General features: G+C 56.1%; 9 protein-coding genes across 9 annotated transcripts; 5 read left to right on the forward strand and 4 right to left on the reverse strand.

The window, feature by feature from the left end:
• Nucleotides 1-403: 403 nt before the first annotated feature.
• BO72DRAFT_497135 (NAD(P)-binding protein) lies at nt 404-1,801 on the forward strand (the record flags this gene model as incomplete). Its single annotated transcript, XM_040948678.1, has 4 exons — nt 404-453; nt 493-698; nt 837-1,151; nt 1,272-1,801. The coding sequence occupies 4 exons, from the start codon at nt 404-406 to the stop codon at nt 1,799-1,801; spliced, it is 1,101 nt and encodes a 366-aa protein (XP_040800365.1).
• A 216-nt stretch (nt 1,802-2,017) lies between these two features.
• Nucleotides 2,018-6,247, reverse strand: BO72DRAFT_405970 (putative serine/threonine protein kinase). The gene is made up of 5 exons (XM_040942306.1): nt 6,127-6,247; nt 5,453-5,943; nt 4,955-5,397; nt 2,811-4,905; nt 2,018-2,757 (listed from the first exon to the last, which is right to left on the reverse strand). The coding sequence occupies exons 2-5, from the start codon at nt 5,765-5,767 to the stop codon at nt 2,203-2,205; spliced, it is 3,408 nt and encodes a 1,135-aa protein (XP_040800366.1). The 5' UTR covers nt 5,768-5,943; nt 6,127-6,247; the 3' UTR covers nt 2,018-2,202.
• Nucleotides 6,248-6,533: 286 nt separating this feature from the next.
• On the forward strand, nt 6,534-7,801 carry BO72DRAFT_448870 (OPA3 family protein). The gene is made up of 2 exons (XM_040944895.1): nt 6,534-6,748; nt 6,822-7,801. Exons 1-2 carry the CDS (start codon nt 6,689-6,691, stop codon nt 7,602-7,604), a joined length of 843 nt encoding a protein of 280 aa, XP_040800367.1. The 5' UTR covers nt 6,534-6,688; the 3' UTR covers nt 7,605-7,801.
• A 203-nt stretch (nt 7,802-8,004) lies between these two features.
• BO72DRAFT_380167 (uncharacterized protein) lies at nt 8,005-8,473 on the forward strand (the record flags this gene model as incomplete). The annotated part of the gene is made up of 2 exons (XM_040941374.1): nt 8,005-8,270; nt 8,329-8,473. The coding sequence occupies 2 exons, from the start codon at nt 8,005-8,007 to the stop codon at nt 8,471-8,473; spliced, it is 411 nt and encodes a 136-aa protein (XP_040800368.1).
• Nucleotides 8,474-8,593: 120 nt separating this feature from the next.
• On the forward strand, nt 8,594-9,040 carry BO72DRAFT_132139 (uncharacterized protein). Its single transcript, XM_040939106.1, has 2 exons — nt 8,594-8,845; nt 8,952-9,040. Exons 1-2 carry the CDS (start codon nt 8,713-8,715, stop codon nt 8,993-8,995), a joined length of 177 nt encoding a protein of 58 aa, XP_040800369.1. The 5' UTR covers nt 8,594-8,712; the 3' UTR covers nt 8,996-9,040.
• Nucleotides 9,041-9,362: 322 nt separating this feature from the next.
• BO72DRAFT_448871 (class I myosin myoA) lies at nt 9,363-14,200 on the forward strand. Its single transcript, XM_040944896.1, has 9 exons — nt 9,363-9,690; nt 9,783-10,010; nt 10,105-10,150; nt 10,223-10,705; nt 10,758-12,455; nt 12,506-12,597; nt 12,645-12,892; nt 12,941-13,491; nt 13,545-14,200. Exons 1-9 carry the CDS (start codon nt 9,688-9,690, stop codon nt 13,979-13,981), a joined length of 3,786 nt encoding a protein of 1,261 aa, XP_040800370.1. The 5' UTR covers nt 9,363-9,687; the 3' UTR covers nt 13,982-14,200.
• A 136-nt stretch (nt 14,201-14,336) lies between these two features.
• On the reverse strand, nt 14,337-16,055 carry BO72DRAFT_132199 (uncharacterized protein). Its single transcript, XM_040939107.1, has 3 exons — nt 15,952-16,055; nt 14,969-15,809; nt 14,337-14,880 (listed from the first exon to the last, which is right to left on the reverse strand). The coding sequence occupies exons 2-3, from the start codon at nt 15,761-15,763 to the stop codon at nt 14,746-14,748; spliced, it is 930 nt and encodes a 309-aa protein (XP_040800371.1). The 5' UTR covers nt 15,764-15,809; nt 15,952-16,055; the 3' UTR covers nt 14,337-14,745.
• Nucleotides 16,056-16,327: 272 nt separating this feature from the next.
• On the reverse strand, nt 16,328-18,520 carry BO72DRAFT_379905 (WD40 repeat domain-containing protein; the record flags this gene model as incomplete). The annotated part of the gene is made up of 2 exons (XM_040941362.1): nt 16,328-17,766; nt 17,821-18,520. The coding sequence occupies 2 exons, from the start codon at nt 18,518-18,520 to the stop codon at nt 16,328-16,330; spliced, it is 2,139 nt and encodes a 712-aa protein (XP_040800372.1).
• A 1,634-nt stretch (nt 18,521-20,154) lies between these two features.
• On the reverse strand, nt 20,155-22,746 carry btgE (putative cell wall glucanase (Scw11)). The gene is made up of 2 exons (XM_040939108.1): nt 22,343-22,746; nt 20,155-22,291 (listed from the first exon to the last, which is right to left on the reverse strand). Exons 1-2 carry the CDS (start codon nt 22,530-22,532, stop codon nt 20,592-20,594), a joined length of 1,890 nt encoding a protein of 629 aa, XP_040800373.1. The 5' UTR covers nt 22,533-22,746; the 3' UTR covers nt 20,155-20,591.
• Nucleotides 22,747-23,319: the final 573 nt, after the last annotated feature.

The following is a 23,319-nucleotide window of genomic DNA, read 5'->3' on the forward strand; positions in this document are numbered from 1 at the left end:
CTAGCATGAGCACCGTCAGCAAGCATGCCTGTCTTCCACTTTTGGGGTTTGAGTGACTGTCAAGTACAGGATCCAAGCAGACAAGAAGAATGAGGAATGAGGATGCATGCAGATGCAGTGCATTGCGGAATCTAAACCCAGTCAGTTTGTCGGCGGTAACCTCCGTCGGCCGAGATTGCCATATCAGGCACCAACCCTTTCACACCTGCGGCAAGCCTCAGGCCTCAACCTCAAGATGCATTATTAGTCAGCACTGTAGAACAACCATCACGTCATGGGCCTATCATCTCCGCCTGCATACTATATCAAGGCCTCATTCATGCCAAACATAGACTCTCAAACACAACCATTGATTACAACATATATACACATCCAAATACACATACCACAAAGCAGCCAAAAAATGACCCACCTCCCCAAGATCTTCATGCAAGTCCACCACCACCCCCATTAGTCAAAACCCCCAACTTCAACTAACCAAACCCCCACCAGCACCGGCGCAACCGGCTACATCGGCGGCGACGCCCTCTACGCCCTCGTCCAGAAGCACCCGGAGTATCAATACACCGTGCTAGTCCGCAGCGCCGAGAAAGCCCAAGCCGTGCAGGAGCAATACCCCTCCGCGCGGGTAGTCATCGGCGACCTCGACAACTCCGAGCTGTTGGAGAAGGAGAGCGCCGACGCCGATATTGTTCTCCGTAAGTTTGCCCATCCCCTTACCCCATTCACCTATCTCCGATATCCCCAGCCCAGGGCTCCCATCTTGCTACGCTACGCCTACAGCGGAAGACGAACCAACCAACCAGTCCCCTCAAGCTAACAGAATAGGAAAACAGACACAGCCGACGCCTCGGACCACGCGGGCGCAGCCAAGGCCATCGCCGCCGGCCTGGCCAAGGGCCACACCCCCGCGAAGCCGGGGTACTGGCTGCACACGGGCGGGACGGGGATCCTGACGTACGCGGACACGGACCGGGACGTGTTCGGCGAGGCCAGCGACAAGGTGTACGACGACTGGGACGGGGTGGACGAGCTGCTGAGCTTGCCAGCGCATGCGTTCCACCGGAACGTGGACGAGATCGTGCTGGAGACGGGGGCGAAACGGGGGGAGGTCGTTCGGACGGCGCTGGTGTGTCCGCCGACCATCTACGGTATGTCCCCACGGGCCCCACGGGCCACGGCCCCCCAGTTCTCATCCCTTGCACCTTCAGCGTTAGCTCTATCATGATGTGTGTATCTGGGTGGAAACTGCTGTTGACAACACCGAACAGGAAGAGGGAGAGGCCCCTCCTCCCGCCGCGGCCGGCAAGTCTACGAGCTGGCGCGCGTGACGCTCGAGCTCCAGAAAGCGCCCATCATCGGCGCGGGCAAATCCATCTGGAACAATGTGCACGTGCACGATCTCAGCGATTTGTATGTCTTGCTGGTCGAGGCGGCCGTGGCTGAAAGAGAGGGTCGTCAGCGCGATGGCAGCAACGCCGACGACGCCAACGACCGCGAGCGCTGGGGCGCGCGCGCCTACTACCTCGCCGAGAATGGCGAGCATGTCTGGGGGGAGCTGTCGCGGGCGATCGCCAAGTATGCGGCTGAGCTGGGCCTGATCGGGCAGTCGAGGGCGGAGCAGATCAGTTTGGAGGAGGGGAAGAAGTTCGCTGGGTTTGAGTCGCTGAGCTGGGGGCTGAACTCGCGGGGGAGGGCGAGGAGGGCGGCCAAGGTGCTGGGGTGGACGCCTTCGCGGCCGAGTCTGGAGGCGACGCTGCCAGAGATCTTGGAGGATGAGCAGCGCAGGTTGCTGAAGTGAGATTTCTTCTCTCTGTAGGTGTGGATAAGGCTGAGGCTGAGAGAGCTCGAGATTTTGGTTGAGATGGCGAGCTTCCAGGTATTTATAGTGTAGAAAGACGGTACATGGGAAATCATACAGGTCGACTACGCTTGACATTCCTTTGACAGACAGACTTACAACTCATCTACAATGACCAGGCACACTCGCAAAACACCGATAATCAAATGTTATATGCTAGTATTATACCAGCCGAAGCTCCATGTATGCAATAACAGCACCGCTCAGAAAGATAGACTGACCACAGACGCAGACCGGCAAAGAGCCAGTAGACATGCAAGCCTGAACCCGGAGACACAAGGAAAATAGAAGCGAGTGCAATCATTCGTAAAATCGTTAATGGCAAACGGCCCGGACAAGGCCTAGGTTGGTACTCCCAGCATCCGAAGACGCTCCCGTAGCGCTTCGACCTCCTCTTCGACCTCCCCCTCTCCCTTCTTATCCTTCAAGGAGATGGACCGATACTCTCCATCTCCTCCTGGCGCGCCGACGGTCACCCAAACAAACTTGCTGCCGCTGCTGCCTGCGTGGGCGCGTTCCTGGGAGCCCTCCCAGAAGATTTCAAGCGCACTGAGACCTTCAGAAGATGACGGCCGCCCTCCTAGCCGCCCTTGCTTAATCCAACCCTTCATGACCTCCTTGATGAAGATGATCTTTTGCATGAATAGGTTCGCGTCAAGAACATCGCGGATTCGGTCGTCGCCTGCACTGGCACTACCGCCGTAGGCGATGCTGAGGAACGTGGAAACTTCGTCCGACGCTACAGCCCGTGTGTCAAACCCAGAGGGGTGCATTCTTCCTTTGGCGCTCAGGTACCTCGCGGCTGAAGGTGAAAGGTGATAGAAGTCAACCCATGGCGACGAACTTCTCGTGCGCCCCGGGGAGATGACGAGTTTGGTGTGGTCGGGGAAGTTGAACTACAAGACTGTTAATCCGCATGGCCTTTCTGACTGAAATTTAGTATACTAACCTGAAATGCGCCGTCTCCAAATCCCCAGACGCCCACGTTGCCCAGTCGCTGGTAGAACTTGATGAACTGGCCTGGGTTGTCGATGGCCAATTCGTCTTCGACAAGGGTTTCGTCACCATGTCGACCAAGAGACCCGATCATGTACTTGCCAAACTGATCAACCAACTTGACACGTTTGATCTTCTCCGCATCCGCACGCGCACAGTCAATGCCCGAATTGGTGCGGACTTTGATACCAGAACCTGACGAGCCACTGGAAGAACTCTTCACTTCGAATAGTGACGGCGAAATGGACGCTTTCCGAATTCCGCCGCGGCATTCGGAAAAGTTCAGATTACAGTTTTCGTAGAATTCCACCGGCTTCCCGTGTCGTGGAATCAGCTGGTCAGCTTCCGGGTATACGTAGTGCCCATCCTCCTGGCTACGGGCTTTGCGGCGAATATGTCTTTCGCCGTCCCGTACCACCACGCCACTCGCTTGCTGGCTGTGCTCAGCCTTGAATAGACACCCCACGCTGCCATCGTCCAGCACATAGCCGATTCCGTACCGATTAGTGTAATCGACCCATTTGATGACATACGAGTGAGGCGTTCTGCGCAGCCCTGCCCTTCTTCGTGCTGCAGAATGCGGTACCATGTTAGCTAGCATGTGTCTCAGGTCGGTATTCACATCTTCGAGCGATGTCCTTGGGAGTATCTCGCAGGGGTCACTCGAGTGAAAGAGAGGATGAGCCCCTAACGTCGATCGTGGCTTGATACCCGATGAGGTAGTCGCCCTGCTGCTGGAGCTGTTGGTCGACTGTGAAGACTGTGTCTCAGAACGCACAAGTTTTCGCTCCCCGGTCGAGCCTTCGCTGGAAGACCCCTTAGGCTCTGACCTTGGCTTTGATGCTTCAGTGGGCTCCGCCTTTGGGGCTGAGCGGAGGGATGATTGGCGTGCTTTCACAGGTTTGCTGTCTGCTGTTGCCGACACCACGCGCTCTTGCACAACCGGCATCGTCTGTGTGCTTTCTTGGCTAGCAGCCTCTAGCCTACGGGACTGTGATCGCGTTTTGCCAATAGTAAGTATGCCGGGACCATTGCTCGACAACGCTTGCGGTGGAATATTTCGATCCAAGTCGCGCAACGAGCTAGAATAGGACGCCGTCACGCCGCGGCGCGCTCGGATAGGGCGTTCAGCCAGTCCACCTGTGGGAATGGGCACTGCAGCTGCAACGTTAGAGTCGACACCTCTTCCGTCGGAAACAGCCCGTGCTGCTGCGGCTGGAGGTTCGCAGATCGCGGATATTTTCCGGACAGATCCTCTGCCAGTAGCAGCCTGCTGCCGGAGCGTCGCTGCGTGGCTCTGAGACTCCTTCCGTCGCTGCTGCGCAGCGGCCAGTGCTGCTTGAGTGCGGGTAAGTGAAGCTGCATTAGCGTGTACAGATCCACTGCTTTTCCTGGAAAGCACACTCTCGTCGAATGAGGAACCATCCTTTCGGGCCAAGAGAGCAGATACCGGGTCACTCCAATCTCCATCTGGTACATTGGGGTATTTGTACACAATGTCCTCCGGCAACGGGATGACCGGCTGGAAACCTCTTTCCTCCTCAATTAAACACTCGGCATAAGCGGACTTCGAGCAGTTTCTGCCCGCAGCCTTGCGCGCAGAGCCATCCGGTTTCCGGCCCACTCCGCATAGCGTGTAGAACGCGGCTCTACATATGGCATATCGCTGACTTGGGTCGTCCACGTGTTCTATATACCCAGAAAGCCTGTCGTCGTACTCCAAACTATAACCCATCCTCATGTGATCGCCACGAGGCTCGTCCGGTCTCAACCAGACAGGCCTGTTGAGGCAGCTTCTCGGATCTAGACGTTTCGGTATGCAGCCCTCGTACATGCTGAAGAATGGATGCTCAACCAGGTCATCCGGTTCGGGGCGTTCATCTTCTGACAGATTGAGACACGAGCTCACGAGGGTTTTAGCCTCTTCAGGAATGTGGTTGGCGCACTCGGCCCCCTTGGGCCAGACATATGTCAGGTTTCGAACTTTCTTATAGATCTCTTCTTGCGTTTTAGATTGGAATGGCGGGTAACCTGTAAGCATAGCGAAGCTGCACATACTTAGCCTGAGGTTCGTTCAAGGTAGTTCAGGATACTTACCAAATAACACCCAATGACCAAATATCCACCTTCTGAGTGTGTCCACCCTTGCTCCGATCAAGAACCTCCGGCGCGATATAGTTTGGTGTGCCGCATAGTGTTCTCCTTCGCTTTTCGTCCTTCTCTGATACAATCATAGCCGCGAGGCCAAAGTCGCCGACCTTGATGTCCATGTTCTTGTCCAGAAAGAGGTTCCCCATCTTCAAGTCTCGGTGTGCGACATTGCGCTTGTGCAGATATTTCACTGCACCGCAGAGCTGGATCATGAATCGTCGGACCTCGGGTAAGCTCAAGCATTTTCTCTTCCTTACCATGTCCATGACCGATCCATTCGGGCATAATTCCAGGATGACATATATGCAGCTGTCGAAGGCGAAGGCGCGATGGAACTCGACGATATGGGGGTGGCGCATTTTCGAATGGATCTGAAGCTCTGTTCGGAACTGCGCGGCAAGGTCAGTAATCGTTCGACAGCGAAGTGCGCGTCTAGTGCAATACCTTCTCTTGCATCTTCTTCTGGGCCATTTCAGACCGGACTACTTTCATAGCGAAGACGCGGCCATTGCGCAGCAGGGTCCCCTCATAACAAATCGCAAAGCCTCCCTTTCCCAGGAACGCCCCAGTCGAGTATTGCTCTCCATCCTCCTCGGGCTCAACGACTAATGACGGCGGTGGTGGCGCATGGTTCTTCGACGACGAGGTTTTCTGAGCGGCGGCGGCAGCGGCAGCGTTTTTATCCAGCACTTTACGCTCCATCGACACCTTTGGTCTGATCACTTGGTTGGTGGATCGCGGTGACAATGCGTCCAACATGTTGCACTCACAAGACGTCGCGTCTTATAGTTGGGTATCAATGCTTGCGACCAGAGACAGACCAGCAGCTTCGGGCAAGTCGGGCGTAGCGAACATCAGATGGGGCGGTCGAGATAGTCAAGGAAGGGCGAATGGGACGATAGGGAGGTATAATGAACCGATTGATGCCTGAGTATCTTTTTGAGAGGTTAGTAACGTGAAGCGATAAGATGATATGCGCGCGTCGCCACTCGGGGAGCTCCAACGCCGGTCATTGATCGATGGGTCGAGGGACTCTTTCACGGCAGCAACGGGAGAACCACCGACAAGCAGAGCACGGTGGCAGCAAAAAGACTGGGCCAGCAACAAGACAGACATACCGGGAATCAACAAAATTATGAAACAATGACGCTTAAAAACACAAAGCCATGCATATAACGCCGCACAACCCAAAGAGTTTTTGTGTTTGAGGGAGAGGGGGGGGAGGAGGGGGGGAGGGAGAGGTGGGGGCGGTGGTTCAGCAGGTGTCCGGTAGGGATAAGTATTGTAAATGTATTCAGGGAAGACCAAGGAGAAAGTTCCCCCGGCCGGCTGGGCTCAGCGCCAGGCAGGGCTTGCCAAACGGATTACCCGAAATGGCAATCGATAAACATTGATCCGACTGCCGCAACAACGGCTACATTGCTGACATCAGCAGGTATTGTCCCGGCATTTATGCACAGGGAATTTACTGCTTACTGAAGTGCGGGCGGGCACATGCTTGTCAATGCCAGCCTGATAATCCAGACCGATTTCCGCAATATGTGACCCATACAAGACGACAGCCAGCCGCAATGCATGAAGATCTCCAGACCACACCTCGTTAAGAACACTCTGCATGGATTCTATTCATACCAACCTTTTTGACTATCTCTAATTCTTCTTTCCTAATTTATTCACATCATGTCTCTCACTCTCAAACTCTCCTCCCTTGTCATCCGCACACTGTCGAAGCCGATCGCCGTAAGCTCTTCTCCCAACCGGCTCCGCGTCGCCAACCCATCCACGAGTGAATGACTACTGACCACCTTCGAAGAACCAACTCAAAGCACAGGCTCGCGAACATGAACGTTTCCGCCGGATCTGCGTCTCCATGGCGCAAGGGCTCCACCGCATCGACATGCGGCTCCGCCTAGGCAGCCTGCGCGACACGGCCGCATCTCAGAAACGGGCCGCGGCCGAGGCAGAGCTTCGCAAGCTCAAACCCACCTCCCCGACGGCCAAGACCGAGGCCGAGACCAAGGCGGAAGAGGCGGCCCTCGCCAAGGTCCAAGAGGCGGCCAAACCAGCGCCCAAGCCGCATATCCGGCCGCTGTCGGAGTCCAAGGCCATCGAATCCGGCGCGACGTTCATCAGTGAGACGTTCTTGTTCCTGGTGGCGGGGGGCTTGATCGTGTTCGAATCGTGGCGGTCGCGCCGGAAGGAGACAACGCGCCGGGAGGACGTGGAGACCCGGCTGGCGGAGCTGGAGCAGACGGAAAAGGCGACGAGGGAGGCGCTGATCGCGCTGGAGAAGGAGCTGCTACAGCTGAAGGCGAAGCATGGGGAGCTGTCCAAGTCGTCGAAGCGGATCCTGCCGCGCTGGGTGTGGGAAGAGCCGGAGGAGACGGCCCAGGAGGTCGAGACTCCAGGGTTGCTCACCCGCGTGGCGTCGTTATTCTCGTTCGGGGAGAGCGCGGAACAGCGAGCTGAAGCGGTGATCAACGAGAGCAAGAGTGTCAGCACGGCATCGACCGGTGAGGCGCAACAGCCTGCACCAGTGGCATTTCCCGCTCCAGTGGGCCGTGATGGGCATGCAGCAGAGCCGAAGAAAGCTTAGTGGGCGCCTAATTGTCTTGGTGACGGTTCTGTATATATAATGAGATAGAAGTTGGGGAGATATATCGGGGAGAGTACATGGTTTGCTGATGCTTCTGGATACCCTTTGTATATTACCGCGTGGGAGGGAGAAGGTTGGAGTGGTGCCGGCTCTAGATATATAGAAGCGGAATGATGTTCCGCATAGACTTAATCAACTCCTCTCTGATACACTTACACTATCCTGGTATTCGTGTCCGACGGCGTCTCTCAAACCATGCAAATCTCTACCGGTATCCAAGGGATTTTCAGTTCCTCGTTGCGCGAGCAGCCCATATGGAAAGTCCTAGGGCCGATTTTGTCAACATCAACGGTTATGAGAGGTCTGCTACCACCATCATTGACGGTTCAGCAACTAATCGATGTTGAAATCAGACTCCACACTTCAAGACATAGATTTCAAGTTCCCATTGCAACACAGTGCAGGGTCCCTCGCAATTCTTCTCCTAACTCCTGCATCCCTTGACCCGTGCAATCGGCAGGACACCCTATATCGCTTGAAACGCCTCGCACAGCACAGCGATGGTGGCTCTCGAAGAATCGCCGTAGCCTATCTGCTGTCAGATGCACCGTTCGCTAGCGCAAGCGGCAAATCCAGTCTCAATGGATTGGTAGTACTGGAAATAATGTAATCGATCCTCCCTGTGACGGAACCTCACCATGAATCTGAATATATATTATGATAGAATGCTCGAATCCCTCCCCGCTATAATGCCTACTATCCCGATTGCAGACGCTTCATGCCTCCTGTCCTCGATCCAGGACTACATCAGCAATCTCCAAGATATGCCTGATCCACGTGCGAGCCCTGCACCGTTGCATGGTATATGACGTTGGCCGTTGACGACGGCTCCACTTGCATTGAATGTCATCCAGGGTACGGAGCAGAGGAATGCTGTTGTCTAAACGGCTACGCAACCCAGACATTCCCAGCGATTGACAGCGGTCAGATGGGTTTCTTGTTATGGGCTCATTGCTACTATGACCTGTCTAGGGAAAGTACTGTCCATCCCTTCTTTACAGAAAGACTGTGGTGGCCCAATGTCTGCGACTATTGATCCAGGGGTAGGATGAGGGATATATCCGAACAGTGGGGCACGGCGAGATTGCTCCGGCGGTGGTCAGGGTGGCCCGAAGGCCTGTGTCCCAATGGTGATGGAGAATACTTTTTGTGGAAAGGACTGGCACTTTACAACTTTACAGGTAATTGACCCTTTCTGACCCCTTATCGGGCATTGTCAATGGGTAGCGAAAAGTCCCAGGGACTGGCTAGAACGGCGAAGTGAGACTGACTGCAGGCGTGACGTAGTGAGGGGGAAGCAATCCCGCACTTGGGCAGGAAAACAAAAATAGTTCCAGCCACATATAGATGTACTGTACGGAGGACTGTGATTTGGGCTATCGCAGCTGTATTCATGAAAATCCCTATTTCATGGCCCAGGAAGGAGACAAGATGGAATTAATGGAATATTTAGCGTCAGGGTCCGAGGCAAGCAATTTGCGATCGATTTGCCTCTAGGCAGAAATCCACAACCCGGAGGGGACAGTTTGTTGTCCAAGACAGACAGACACACAGGGAATGATTCCGTAGTTGGTGCTTGATTGCGCGTATTCGGCTGAGTAAGAAAGGCCCCGAGAGAAAAGTTAACTAATTAACTAATCCAACTAATCCTAGTGTGGCGCAGGCCCCATCGGCAGCGAGGAACCGCCCGCGTACTGTCCTCGACCGACGGTCCGCAGTCAGTCATCTCCTCCTCCTCCTCCGTCCTCCACCACACAGGCACCATTCGTCATTCTTCCTCCCTCCTCCTCCTCCTCCGTATAGACCCTCTTTCTCTTTCCCCTCCCCTTCTTCTCTATCTTCTTTTTTTAGAACTACTATTCACAATTTTCTCTCCTTGAATCTCTGGAATGAACCACCTTCCTCCTTGTGTTCATTCCTAATTCATTCCCAAACACGATATACTCTATACCACCCGCACTGATAGGACAGATATCTTGACGCTTGGGCGCAAGTTCCGGGCTGATCGGAACTCACAACAACTATGGTGAGCTGAAAGCCCCCAGCCACCTACTACAGACGACATCATCACAACATTGCCAATCCACTCGAACCACGCTGACTCCGATCCTTCATTAGGGACACTCGCGACGCCCGGCCGGTGGGGAGAAGAAGAGGTTCGGTCGCTCCAAGGCGGCGGATGTGGGCGATGGACGACAAGCGGGCAAGCCGCAGGTCAAGAAGGCCACCTTCGAGAGCACAAAGAAGAAGGAAATTGGTGTTTCCGATCTCACCCTGCTCAGTAAGATCTCCAATGAAGCGATCAACGATAACCTGAAGCTCCGCTTCGAACACGATGAAATCTACGTAAGCCGGCCACCACTTCCCCTCCCCCCGCCCAGTCGCACAGCCAAGCGCTGCGAGTGCGTCCCACTAACCATGCTTCTCAATGCCCAAATAGACTTATATCGGACATGTGTTGGTGTCCGTCAACCCTTTTCGCGACTGTAAGTACCGTTGCCCCTGAAAACTACCGCTCCCCTCCCCCGCTGGTCGCGTGCCTGACCCTTTCCGCATAGTGGGGATCTATACCGATCAAATGCTCGACTCCTACCGGGGTAAGAACCGACTCGAAGTCCCGCCCCATGTGTTCGCCGTCGCCGAATCCGCCTACTACAACATGAAGTCATACAAGGATAACCAGTGTGTGATTATTTCGGGAGAGTCGGGTGCCGGAAAGACGGAGGCGGCCAAGCGCCTGATGCAGTACATCGCCAACGTATCCGGGGGTACCGACTCATCGATCCAGCAGACGAAAGACATGGTTTTGGCCACTAACCCTTTGCTGGAATCCTTCGGTAACGCAAAGACTCTGCGCAACAACAACTCGTCGCGTTTCGGAAAGTACTTGGAGTTGGAATTCAACGCCCAGGGAGAGCCCGTGGGTGCCAACATCACCAACTACTTGCTGGAGAAATCGAGAGTCGTGGGGCAGATCACGAATGAGCGAAACTTCCATATCTTCTACCAATTCACCAAAGCTGCGCCGCAGAAATACAGAGGTATGTGGCATTGGGGAGGCATCGATTGGCACGCAGCTGACACATTAGGTAGACAATTTCGGTGTACAACAACCCCAGTCCTACGTATACACGAGTCGCTCGAAGTGTTTCGATGTGCCAGGAGTCGATGATGCGGCGGAGTTTCGGGATACTTTGAACGCAATGGGTGTGATCGGTATGAGCGAACCCGAACAAGATAACGTGTTCCGGATGTTAGCTGCCATCCTGTGGATTGGAAACGTCACATTCGCCGAGGATGATTCAGGAAATGCCGCCATTACGGACCAGTCGGTTGTCGATTTCGTCGCATATCTGCTAGAGGTCGATGCTGCGCAAGTCAACAAGGCGCTCACCATCCGTCTGATGGAGACTGCCCGTGGCGGCCGCCGAGGGTCGGTCTACGAGGTTCCCTTGAACACGGTGCAAGCCGTGGCTGTCCGCGACGCATTGGCCAAGGCCATCTACTTCAACTTGTTTGACTGGATCGTGGGACGTGTCAACTCGTCACTGACCGCCCGAGGCGCGATCACCAACTCCATCGGTATCTTGGATATTTATGGGTTCGAGATTTTCGAAAAGAACTCGTTCGAACAGCTGTGCATCAACTACGTCAACGAAAAGCTGCAGCAGATTTTCATTCAGTTGACTTTGAAGGCGGAGCAGGATGAATATGCGCGCGAGCAGATTCAATGGACTCCGATCAAGTACTTCGACAACAAGGTCGTGTGTTCGCTGATCGAAGACAAGCGGCCTCCCGGTGTTTTTGCTGCGCTCAACGACGCTTGCGCCACCGCACACGCCGATTCGAGCGCCGCGGACAACACCTTTGTCGGGAGACTCAACTTCTTGGGTCAGAACCCGAACTTTGAGAACCGACAAGGCCAATTCATTGTCAAGCACTACGCGGGTGATGTCAGCTACGCTGTGGAAGGAATGACCGACAAGAACAAGGACCAACTGCTCAAGGATCTGTTGAACCTTGTGGGATCCAGTGGCAATCAGTTCGTTCACACATTGTTCCCCAACCAGGTCAATCAGGACGACAAGAGACGTCCACCGACTGCAAGCGACAAGATTAAGGCTTCTGCCAACGACCTTGTGGCGACTCTGATGAAGGCTCAGCCGTCGTATATCCGTACGATCAAGCCGAACGATAATAAGGCTCCTAGGGAGTATAACGTGGGCAATGTTCTGCATCAGATCAAATATCTGGGATTGCAGGAAAACGTTCGGATCCGTCGTGCGGGTTTCGCCTACCGTCAAACCTTTGACAAATTCGTGGAGCGGTTCTACCTTTTGTCGCCCAAGACCTCATACGCTGGTGACTACACGTGGACAGGCGATGCCGAGTCTGGTGCTCGGCAGATCCTGAAGGATACCAGCATTCCCACCGAAGAGTACCAGATGGGTATCACCAAGGTCTTCGTCAAGACTCCGGAGACATTGTTCGCGCTGGAGGCCATGCGCGACCGCTACTGGCACAACATGGCGATCCGGATTCAGCGCGCTTGGCGCAATTACCTGCGCTACCGGACCGAGTGCGCGATTCGCATTCAGCGCTTCTGGCGTCGGATGACCGGTGGTCTTGAGTTCATCAAGCTGCGTGACCAGGGTCACCAGGTGCTACAGAACCGTAAAGAGCGTCGGAGGATGAGTTTGCTCGGCTCGCGTCGGTTCTTGGGAGATTACGTGGGGATCGGCAACAAGGGTGGACCTGGGGAGATGATTCGTAACGGTGCAGGCATTAGCGGTATGTGTTCTGCTCTTCGCACTTGGCATGACCTCGACTGACGAATCCAGGATCGGAGAATATTCTTTTCTCGTGTCGTGGAGAGGTTCTGGTGTCCAAGTTCGGACGGTCCAGCAAGCCTTCACCTCGCATTCTTGTTTTGGTACGTTGCAACCGCAGGGGTATTTAGACGTGGACTAACCAAAGCAGACAAATCGACATGTATATATTGTAGCGCAAACGTTTGTCAACAATCAGCTCCAGATCTCGTCGGAGACGACGGTACCAATTGGTGCTATCAAGTCTGTCAGCACGTCCAACTGCCGGGATGACTGGTTCTCTCTGGTGGTGGGCGGACAGGAGCCCGATCCTCTGGTGAACTGCGTTTTCAAGACGGAATTTTTCACCCATCTCAGCAACGCTCTCCGCGGCCAGTTGAACCTGAAGATCGCCGACCAGTAAGTTCTTTCTAAGTGGCGATGATGGCCGTTACTGACGCTGTGTAGCATCGAATACAACAAAAAACCTGGCAAGCTGGCCACTGTGAAGGTGGTCAAGGATCCGGGATCGTCGAACGTGGACAGCTACAAGAGTAGCACGATCCACACCAGTGCCGGCGAGCCCGCCACCTCAGTCTCCAAGCCCACCCCCCGCCCGAAGCAGGTCGCCGCACGGCCCGTCACGACAGGCAAGCTGCTGCGGCCTGGCGGACCGGGCGGTGGCCCGTCGAAGCTGGCGTCGCGACCTGCCCCGGCGCGCCAGCCACTGCCTCAGCAGCCAGCAGCTGCAGCTGCCGTGCAACCACCCCCGCCCGCGCCTCAACCTGCCGCCCAGGCTCGCCCGGTGCCTCAGCCTGTGGCCGCCGTTGCCGCCGCGTCCCATACCCGCACTGCATCATCTGGATCAGTGCGAGCACCCCCACCTCCTCCGCCCACGGGGCCCCCAGCCCCGAAGAAGGCCACGGCCAAGGTCTTGTACGACTTCAACAGCGACCGTTCGAACGAGCTGTCCATTCGAGCCGGCGAGATCGTGCAGATCGTGTCCAAGGAGGGTAACGGTAAGCAAACCTATGTGTCGGACTATCGCAGTACCATACTAACAAGACATCAGGCTGGTGGCTCTGCATGAACATGACCACCTCCGTCCAAGGCTGGACCCCTGAAGCCTATCTGGAAGAACAAGTCATCGCGGCGGCCACGCCGAAACCCGCGCCCCCGCCGCCTCCTCCGGCCACCGCACGCGCCAGCCCCATCCCCGCGACCAACGGCGCGGCCGCGGCCGCAAAAGCCAAAGCCAAACCCGCGCCGCCCGCGCCACCGATGAAACGGCCGAACATGGCCGGACGCAAGATGGCGCCGGCGCCGCCCCCGGCACCAAGAGACAGCGCGGTGAGCATGAACTCGGCGCACGATTCGTCGGGAGGTAGTGGCCGGGCGACGCCGAATAGCGCGTCGAACGCGAGTCTGGCGGGTGGATTGGCGGAGGCGTTGAAGGCGCGGCAGAATGCGATGCAGGGGCATCATCAGGACGACGATGATGATTGGTAGTGCCTCAATCACCGCCTCGATCATGGGGGTCGGTTCAATGAGTGGTAGATGCTCGTTGAAGAGAGTGGTGGCGGTGGGGCATGGAGCTGGGCTGCGTGGGAGGGACGAAAGTGTTGGTTTCTTTTATACCCGGATAGCTGGGAGAAGTAAATAGACGTTTGCATTGTCTTGTCAGTGGAGGAAATGGGTAGATCCGCCTAAGAATACATACACTGTCTATATTGCAATGGCTTCTCGGGTGATGTAGTCAGTTTGCACTCACAAAGTAGTTCAGAGAGACTGGAGCGGAGCAGTTCGAGAAAGTTGAGGTTACGTCCCGTCCCGCCTTGAAGAGTAGACCTCGTACAGGTAGGTAGTCGGTCCAATAGTGCCCTCACCACCAACCGGACCTTCATCAACCCACTCAACGCATTCAACATACAGCCAAATGCCCGGACACCAAAAAATGCCCAACATCTGTGTCCACTCCCCAAACCCAACCAAGCAACCACCTTAACCCTAACCAACAAGACCTGATTAAGTTCGAAGACCACGAAATGCCTCAAACCTACACTCCCGCAAAGTCCACAGATCTCAACACAATACATGCATACATGCAATAACTACAAATCCAGATTCTCATCCTAAGAACATACACAAGCAAGTCTCCCGACCCGGCCCTCTGATCTGAATCTGCGTCGCGAGCGATGATGCTACATCCATCTGGCGATGCTCAACCCAACCCAACCCAACCCAACCGCACCGCCCGCAAAAGGCACGCAACCTTACAAGAACTTACTGGCCAAACTCAACAACCCGGCCGGCCCGCCGGTACCACTCGACCCACTGCCCTGACTCTTCATGTACATCTTCAGCGCCATCTCAGCGGCCTGGTTGATGGCAGATTGCTTGTCGCCGGACTGTGCCCCCAACACAAAACACAAATTAGCCTGCGTCTAGCACAACCCCGTCCCCCAAACCAAAAGAAAACCAAAAGGGGATACATACAGCCATGCCACTGGAACTCTTCTCCTCCCACAGCTTACTCGCCTGCGCCATGGCCAGCCCAATGAACTCATTCTTCCCGCCGGAGCCACTTGCACCCGAAGAACCAGAGGTGAACATCTTCAGCGCCTGCATGGCGGCGCCAGCGCCCAGGGTCTTGGAATCATGCTGCTGGCCCTCGTTGGAATTGTACACGGCCTGATGCGACTGCACCATCTGGGACTCGTCGATGTCGTCGTCCTCCTCCTGGGAGGAATGGCGGTTGGTGATGTAGCCCAGCGCCTTCTGGAAGAGGTCCGAGGAGCCGGTGCCCGCGCTGTGCGATTCGGCATGGCTGGTTGCCGAGGAGATGTCGTCGTAGCTGGGTCTGCCGCCGCCGCCGTAGGAGGGAGCGTTGCCGTAGCTGGGGTTGTGGGAGGGGGGGTTGTGGCCGTATTCGTTGCTGCCGCCGTAGGAACCGCCCTGGGGACCTCCCCCGCCGTAGGAACCGCCCTCGCTGTACCCGCCCTGCTGGTGCTGCTGGTGCTGGTAGCCGCCCTGCTCGCCGCCGTATCCGCCCTGGGGACCGCCGTAACCACCCTGGCTACCACCGTAGGAACCGCCCTGGGAGCCATAGCTCTGCTCGCCCCCATACCCATATCCACCCTGCTGCTCACCACCATAGGAACCGCCCTGACCCTGACCGTGGTGTGCGTTCCCGCTGTTGTTGTTGTTGTTGTTGTTGCTGCCGCTGTTCCCACCAGCGTAGTTGCTGGCGGCCTGCTCGATGGCCGAGGAGATGAAGTTGGAGAAGGACATGGTGAGGATCGAGTCAGTCTTTGACTGTAACTGGCTGTGACTGTAACTGTGTTGGGATATGAAGGTAATTGTGGATGTGGATGTCAGCAGATACAGATGAGTAGCAGAAAATAAAAAGAGGTGGAAGAAAAGGAGAAGAAGAAGGAAGGACGAAGGGTGGTGGTCGATCAGCTGGTTTATTTACGTACGTAATGAGGGGCAGTCACAGTCAGTCACCACCACTTGTGGCTGAAGCGGTGTAGATCGGCGGGGTCGATCGCTAGTACGAGTAAGTACTAAGTCTCGGATCCACCACTTCCTGCCTCAGCCACGCCACTCGGACAGCCACCACTCGTATTCGGCCCAATGGACTCCCTCCCTACGTACGTGTGCCATGCCATCTTGTGCTCGTCTTGTGCTCGTCTCATGCACCATGATGCAATTCATGCAATTCATGCAAGCTACTATACAAATACAAATATGCTGGTGTGAGTACTCCAGTACCCGAATCTGTATACACATTCAATGGTATCTCCGCTAAACAATGCAATCACGTAAATCATAAACCACCACCACTATTCACACTCACAAGATCAACGCCTCATGCTCCTCGTCCGTCAGATTCCACAGCACCCGCTGCTGCCGCTCGCGCTCACTCAGAACACGGCGCTCGTCCTCGTCCAGCTCCCCGTCCCGCACCCATTCATTCGGCAGCCCCTGCGGCCCATACCGTTGCCCCCATTGGCGTCGTTCGTACTGCATGAACCCCCCGAAATGCTCGTCCGTGTTGGCCACCCAGATCGTACTGCCGTCCGGCGAATAGTCCGCCCCGCCAATCTCCCCGAAGAAGTCGTGCACCTGCCGGCTCTGGTACGTCTGCGCGTTGACAATCGTGATCCGGTCTGCCGGCTCACACAGCAGCAACGTCCGCGACCCGCCCCCAACCGGCGAGAATCGCACCGACCGGTATCCCGCCACGTCGGACTCGATCTTCTGCAGCATGCGCCACATCCGCACGTCCCAGATGATCGCCGTCTTGTCCTGGTTGCTCGTCGCGATATGCCGCATGTCCGGCGACCACGCGCACGCAAACCCAAAGTCGCGGTGGCCCCGCAGTGGGTGCACCGGGCGCCCACTGTCCGCCTCCACCACCCACGCATCCGGCGAGTCGCCGATCACCGCCCGTAGACGCCCGTCCGGCGCCGTCGCCGTGCAGTTGATGGCGCGCGAGAGCTCGTAGTCCGCGACAAACGTGTTGGTCTCGCAGTCCAGAACCCGGAGATGCCGGTCGTTGGACGCAAACACCCCCAGCGGCGACCCGCTGCTGCGACTCGGAACGATGTCGACGTGATTCGTGATGCCGTTCGGATCTTGGGTAACATACCCCGCGATCCCGGGCCCATCCGTGCCCATGGCTCGTAAAGCGTATTCCCCGGCGAAACCGCCCGCAATAGTAATGTCATGCGCCGACCGCATCGTTGAGATCTTCATCGACCCCTGTAGGCCGGACTCCACGGTCGGTTTCGATAGATCGATCATACACCGCAAATCATCGTACGCGGGAACCCAGGAGTAGACCTTGCATTCGTGCGCAAAGTGCACCGTGTTATACGCCGCCGCGGACATCAGGTTCCGCAGCTGAAAATGTTCGATGCTGGCTTTGTGTTCCGTGTACATGGCCTTTTCGCGAAAATAGGTTTCGTCCCGTGCTAGTCGCGCGCCCGGCCGTTGGCGCGAATACTCCAGGTTATGATAGGACGTATATGACTGGTCTCGCAAGCTCCGTGCATAGGATCGTTTCACCTGCAGTGCTTCCTTCCAGGGGATCTGCTGGATATCAAAGAAGTCCCATCGATACCCAGCCGGCCGGACGATTTTGGCCGGCGGCATCCACGAAAGCAGATTAGCGACCGCACTGCGGGACAGAGGGGCAGGGCCCATTGTAAATCCAGTGATCGAAGCGGTGTAAGACTGACAGAGCCATTGTCCGATGAATTGGTCGATGGTCAAGTTCCGTTCTTTCACTGTGAGGGCTGTTTAGAATCCATACATAGGACACAGGACAAGGAGACACTTACCCATCCCAGTGAGCGGGTCCGCGACATGCTGCTCATTCGGCGCTTCGACACCGCTCGAGTCATCACCCTCAGAGAATGAAGCATTGAAGTCGTCGTGAGCAGCGCCGGGAACAATATCTGAAAATTGCGGCGCGTATCCGGCGTCCAATCCTTGATAGAATCCATCAAAGTCCACTTCCGATAAAGCGGCCGTGCTGCGACGGACCCGCGCCTCAGCATCCTCGAAATCGGATTCCTCATCGCCGTCGTCCATGTAGAATTTGTAGGTGTCATCGGGGTCATCATCCAGCCCAGACAGGGCGGGGAGTCGTTCCGCCGCGATCGAAGGTTCGTAATCCATGATCAGGTCGGTCGTTTCATCGTCATCGGTGATATCGGAGATTGTCGAGGCTATATCATGGGCATACTCTGCGCCGGGGGTATCGTCATAATCGCCCATGTATGGCCCCAGCGGTACGCCACCAACGTCCGAAAGCGCATCGGTCATCTCCGAGTCGGAGACATACCACTCTCCCGGGGGAGAGGACGAGGTGAGGCGGGGAGTCGCTTGGTCGGCTAGATGACCGTGACCGTAGTGGGCGAATTCTGGCGGCTCCATCACAGCGTTGACGATCTCCGTCACCGCGACAGGGGCAGCGTCGCTCGGGGCATTGGGATATTGCGGAACGGCCATAAAGGCCGACAACCGGGGATCGCTCATGTCGAGACCAAGCTCGGGGGCGGCGACGGCTGTGGACAGTGCTGGATCGGGCACGTCTGCGGATGCGCCCGGCGGATGACCCTCACCCGGTGGCGGCGGCATCATGTCCTCACGGGCAACGGGTGGTGACAAGCTAAGATATTGTGACGAGAATCGGGAGACATTGCGTGGTGAAGTGTCAGAGTAGGAACCAGCTGCACGGACGGACGAGCTGGACGAGGCCGAAGGAGGAGTAGGAGGAGGAGCAGAAGGAGAGTCGGGCCCAACCTGACCAGGCATTCCGGTCGTCAGATGCAGCGCGGAGCAATTCGGTTGGCGACGGGACTGGCGACCGCTCACTTTTTCGGGCGACCAACTGGACCAACTGGACCAACTGGTGGCGAGCGAACTGGCTGATAAGCAGCCGAAACGGCACAGCAAGTGCTGATTGGCACTGGGGCACTGGGGCGGGTGATACAACCGGACCAGGTCGGAGGATGTCGTCCACGTTGTCTCTTTTTTTTTTTGTTTTTGTTCTTTTCTTTTTTATTATTATTTTGCGATCGCAATCACCTCCGGGGAGGGATCTTGGCTCTGCAGCCGGGTTGGGTTGTACACCCCGCAGCACAACTCCCTCCTCCCCCACACGGAGGGGACGGACACGGTCACGATCAGTGAGGGCAATGCGAGTCGGAGCCGGAGAGCGGTTAGGCGAACGGAGACAGACGCGCCTGTTTGCTTAGATCTAATAGAAATGAGTAGATATGCGTCGAGAGCAGTGCTGAGTCAAGTTGACAGGCGCAAGAAACAGCAAACAGGCCCGATCAGGAGAGGCAACGCTGCAGTTTAAATTGTTGACAGGTGATACGCCACTTCCAGCACACGCGGTGGGTTGAAGGATGGATTGGATGGCGACACACAACCCCGGCTACAGGCGAGCGACCGGGGGGGGGGGGAGGGAAGACTTCAAGCGAGACGGGCAGCCCAGAGGTGCAAGAAAAAGCAAGAAAAAGCAAAGGAAAGGATCGGAGGGGAACAGGGAAACTTCGAATGTTATTCCATTTGCAGAGTGGGCAAATGTAATGAAAGAAAAAGGGAAGAGGAAGTGGAGGGTGCAGGAAGACCAACTTGGTAAGAGGTAAGTTAAGTGAAGTGAAGTGGATTGAATAACTAATACTGAATGAGGGGAACTGATCATGGATGGAAAGAGAACGTGCATCGGGCCTGTCACATGGTGGAGGGTGGGGGTTTGGTTTCTCTGCCACTTTCACACTACTTTCACACTACTTTCACAGTAGGAACGAAGGATCGTCGGCTAAATCTCATCAACTGCAGATGATACTCCTTTATTGAACATTATTCATGGAAGGATTCCTTTCTTTCTTCTGTTTGGTTGTTTCCTTTTTCCGAATTCGCCTAACGACTAGTGGTGACTGTCCCTTCAACCCAACATGTACTCTCAGTTGCTGTACATACGTACTTTTGTCCTGACTCCTGCTGTCGTGCTGGGCAGGATTCCGCGTTAGTCAGCAGGCTGTCTTTGACCGCAACATCAGCTTGGATGCACAATTTCCCTCACAAGCATTGATGATCATTGATCATTCATCGAGTCCCTTGCATACCTCAACCCAGAGATTCATCGTGGAGTCTCGGTGAAACCTATCCATGCAAAATGTCATCCTACTGCACAATGACCACACCACACAACCCCACAAAAGCGAGCCCTGTCCAAGCTACCAAGGGCCCAATCGTCGGATTACTTCACGTCACCATGTCTACCACTACACCAAATCTCTACAAACGTTGTCCGACATACTTCATCGTGAATCCGTAATGAAATTAGCATATACAACTCTGAAGTGGAAGGAAGGCGGATGCACCCGGTGAGTAGACACATTGATCAGAAGTCAGTCAGAAAGAAAATGATATCTACTACAAATTGGTCCAAGTGTACGAAGAAGGAAAAAAAGGTTGACAGTCCGATCGTATGTCATGCACCCGCAACGATGGACCCACGAGAAAAAGAAAATAAACTCCAAGCCAAATCAAATCAACACATGGCCTTTAACTGTACAGATCCAGCTCCAGATGCTTAGAACTGGTCAATGCAACCCCAGTACTGCTCGACGTCGTACTCGCCGGGGCTCTTCCACAGGTCGTTGGCGTACGAGAAGAAGACGGAGTCGCCACCGACGGCCTCACGGATGGCCTTGATGGCAGTAGCCTGCTCGGAGGCACCGGGGACGGCCGCACCGTTGGCGTTACCCTGGCTCGGCCAGCCGGTCTCCAGGTTGATGATGCTCAAGCCAGAGCAGATGGTCTTCAGGAGAGCGAACTCGGAACTGGCAAAGGTACCAGCCTCCTCGGCGGTGGTCTGGGCGTTGAAGAAGGGGTGGATGTTGGCACCAAGGATGTCCACGGCGTCGCACAGGTAGCTGGCGCCGTACTCCTGCCAGATGTCGACGGGCTCGGTGGTGGTGATCTGGCCAGTGTAGCCGGCGGCGGCGAAGGTGCTCTTGCAGGAGGTGATGAAGCTGGCAAGCGAGCTGGCATCGGTGTATCCGGAGGAGACAGCCTCGTTACCGGCCACGATCAGGCTGACCAGTTCCCACTTGCCCCACTCGGTGATGGCGGTGACCTGGCTCTCAGCACCCGAGGTACCGGTGCTGGAGATGTAGATACCGAGGATCAGCTTGAGGCCGAGCTCCTCAGCGAGCTCGCCAATGACCTCGAGGGTGTTGCAGTCCGTGGAGTAGAGACGGATGTGGGTGAAGCCCTTGCCGGCGATGGTCTTGATGTCCGAAGTCATGGTGGCAGTGGACTTGCAGCCGTTGTCGTTGGTGTAAGGGGTGTAGGTCATACCCATCAGGCCGGTAGCGCTGACACCAGTGGCAGCGGCGCTGGAAGAGCTGGCAGCAGCGCTGGAGACAGTGCTAGCCTTGACGCTGGAGGTAGCGGGGACGGCAGTGGTGGCCGGGACGACGGTGGTGGTAGCAGCGGCAGCGGAGGGGGTGGTCACGGCAACAGCAGCAGAGCTGGTGGAGCCGCTGAAGGGGCAAGTGTAGGTGTAGTCAGTGACGGTGACGGTGACAACCTCGGCAGTGTGGGAGTAGACGCCCGGGGTGACGGTGGACACGGCGGGGTAGGTCACGACAGCGCTGGAGGGGACATAGGTGGTGGTGGGGGCGATGGTGTAGGTACCAGCGGCGGGGCAGTAGTAGGTGGTGTGTTCAATGACGCTGGTGACGGTGGTGCCCGAGGGCTTCACGGTGGCATAGGGGCAGACGATGGTGGTCGAGGTCTCGACAACGGTGGTCACACCACCGATGGTGTGAGTACCGCTAGGCAGCGTGGTGACGGCAGGAGTGACAACCTGGGTGGTTTCGCTGACAGTCACAGTGGACGCAGGGATGGTGTAGACACCAGTCGAGGCGAAGGTGGTGACATCAGGGGTGGGCAGCACCACGGCGCTGGAGGTGGGAACGGCAGCGGCGGGAGTCGAGGTGGTCTCAACGACAGCAGCAGGGGCCGAGGTAGTCTCAACGACAGGAGCAGGGGCCGAGGTGGTCTCAACGGCAGGAACGCCGGTAGCACCGGTAGCGCCAGTCACGCCAGTGGCCTCAACACCCTCGGGGGTGGTGGTAGAAGCCTCACCGGGGGAGCCTCCAGCGGGGACGGTAGCTGCCGACTCACCAGGAGTAGCAACGACAGTCACAGTGGTGTAGCTGGTGGAGTGGAGGGTGGTGACGACCTCGGAGACGACGGTCTCGGTGGCAGTAGAGACGGGCACGACTGGAAGAGGTTAGATGACTCACTTCACCAGAGCAAGAGGCAGAAACTCACGGGTAGGAGTTCCCCAGACGGTGACGACCTCGGTGGTGCAGCCGCAGGTCTCCTCGGAGGCGGAGGAAGCACCGGCCTGCACGGCACGGCGCTGGTGGAAGGGCTCGTGGGCATGGCGACGGTGAGCGCCGTCAGCCAGAGCCGTACCGACGAGGGCGGCGGCCGCGGTAGCAAGGAAAGCACCCTTCATTTTGCGAGGTTGGCAAAGAGGGCTGAGGATGAATTGGTTGGGGGGTGATTTTGGTGATGTTCCGAATCCGGTAATCGCAATGAGGGCCCGCTGAAAGAGTGAAGCGGTGGTCAATGAATGTGGGCAGGGAAGGAGAGAACTGGAAGCACGTTGGCCTCTAGTATATTGTCAGGTCCGACCCTTGGAAAGGAAAACAATTCGAGACACGCTCGAGGGATGAAGGAGAGAACAGGTGAGAGGAGGAGAAGGAAGAAGAAGGGAAAGAAGAGGGGGGAAGGAGGGAAGAAGTAAGAAGATGAACGGCCGATGGGGCGGTAGAAAAGAAAGCAAAATCGATGGTGGCGCCCCTGGAGACGGGATGGCTGGTGATTGGCACTAACCGATGCAGGTTCTGGGCCAAAACGGCCCCAATTGTGGACAAGAACTGAAATGACAGAAAGAGGAAAGAGGATAGCAAGTGAGCAACACCAATTCACCAAAATCCACCATAATTCACAAAAGGGGGGCGGTGTGTGTAACTTCTTTCAGGGCTGCCAGGCACTGCCGGACCACGATTGGTGGCGGGTTTCACGATGGACTCGGATGGAGGGGGGGGGGGGGGGAGGAATAAGATGTGGGGGCAAGCATAAATAGGTCCTGTACTCCGGAGTACACAATTAGGGATCTAGAAGGGTTGCAAAGTTGGTTATTATGGGACTATCTCGGCCAACCTCCTGTGTATGCATGGTGGATGGTGCAGGACTGTTTGGGACTGCTATACGATTTACCTAGTAGCTGCAGTGCTTGA

Source organism: Aspergillus fijiensis, assembly GCF_003184825.1.
Source record: "Aspergillus fijiensis CBS 313.89 unplaced genomic scaffold BO72scaffold_29, whole genome shotgun sequence".
Classification (NCBI taxonomy): Eukaryota; Fungi; Ascomycota; class Eurotiomycetes; order Eurotiales; family Aspergillaceae; genus Aspergillus; species Aspergillus fijiensis.

Bases quoted from the DNA above. Each gene is read 5' to 3' on its own strand.
- BO72DRAFT_132199 (XM_040939107.1), bottom strand. From the start codon at position 15,763: ATGTCCTTCTCCAACTTCATCTCCTCGGCCATCGAGCAGGCCGCCAGC. The intron at 14,881-14,968 runs GTATGTATCCCC...TTGGGGGCACAG, and splicing joins AGAGTTCCAGTGGCATGGCT to TCCGGCGACAAGCAATCTGC.
- BO72DRAFT_448871 (XM_040944896.1), top strand. The intron at 12,456-12,505 runs GTATGTGTTCTG...TGACGAATCCAG, and splicing joins TAACGGTGCAGGCATTAGCG to GATCGGAGAATATTCTTTTC. The intron at 13,492-13,544 runs GTAAGCAAACCT...ACAAGACATCAG, and splicing joins CGTGTCCAAGGAGGGTAACG to GCTGGTGGCTCTGCATGAAC.
- BO72DRAFT_448870 (XM_040944895.1), top strand. From the start codon at position 6,689: ATGTCTCTCACTCTCAAACTCTCCTCCCTTGTCATCCGCACACTGTCG. The intron at 6,749-6,821 runs GTAAGCTCTTCT...CCACCTTCGAAG, and splicing joins CACTGTCGAAGCCGATCGCC to AACCAACTCAAAGCACAGGC.
- BO72DRAFT_405970 (XM_040942306.1), bottom strand. From the start codon at position 5,767: ATGTTGGACGCATTGTCACCGCGATCCACCAACCAAGTGATCAGACCA. The intron at 4,906-4,954 runs GTAAGTATCCTG...AAGTATGTGCAG, and splicing joins TGGTCATTGGGTGTTATTTG to CTTCGCTATGCTTACAGGTT. The intron at 2,758-2,810 runs GTTAGTATACTA...ACAGTCTTGTAG, and splicing joins TTGGAGACGGCGCATTTCAG to TTCAACTTCCCCGACCACAC.
- btgE (XM_040939108.1), bottom strand. From the start codon at position 22,532: ATGAAGGGTGCTTTCCTTGCTACCGCGGCCGCCGCCCTCGTCGGTACG. The intron at 22,292-22,342 runs GTGAGTTTCTGC...AACCTCTTCCAG, and splicing joins CGTCTGGGGAACTCCTACCC to TCGTGCCCGTCTCTACTGCC.
- BO72DRAFT_132139 (XM_040939106.1), top strand. From the start codon at position 8,713: ATGAGGGATATATCCGAACAGTGGGGCACGGCGAGATTGCTCCGGCGG. The intron at 8,846-8,951 runs GTAATTGACCCT...GGCGTGACGTAG, and splicing joins GGCACTTTACAACTTTACAG to TGAGGGGGAAGCAATCCCGC.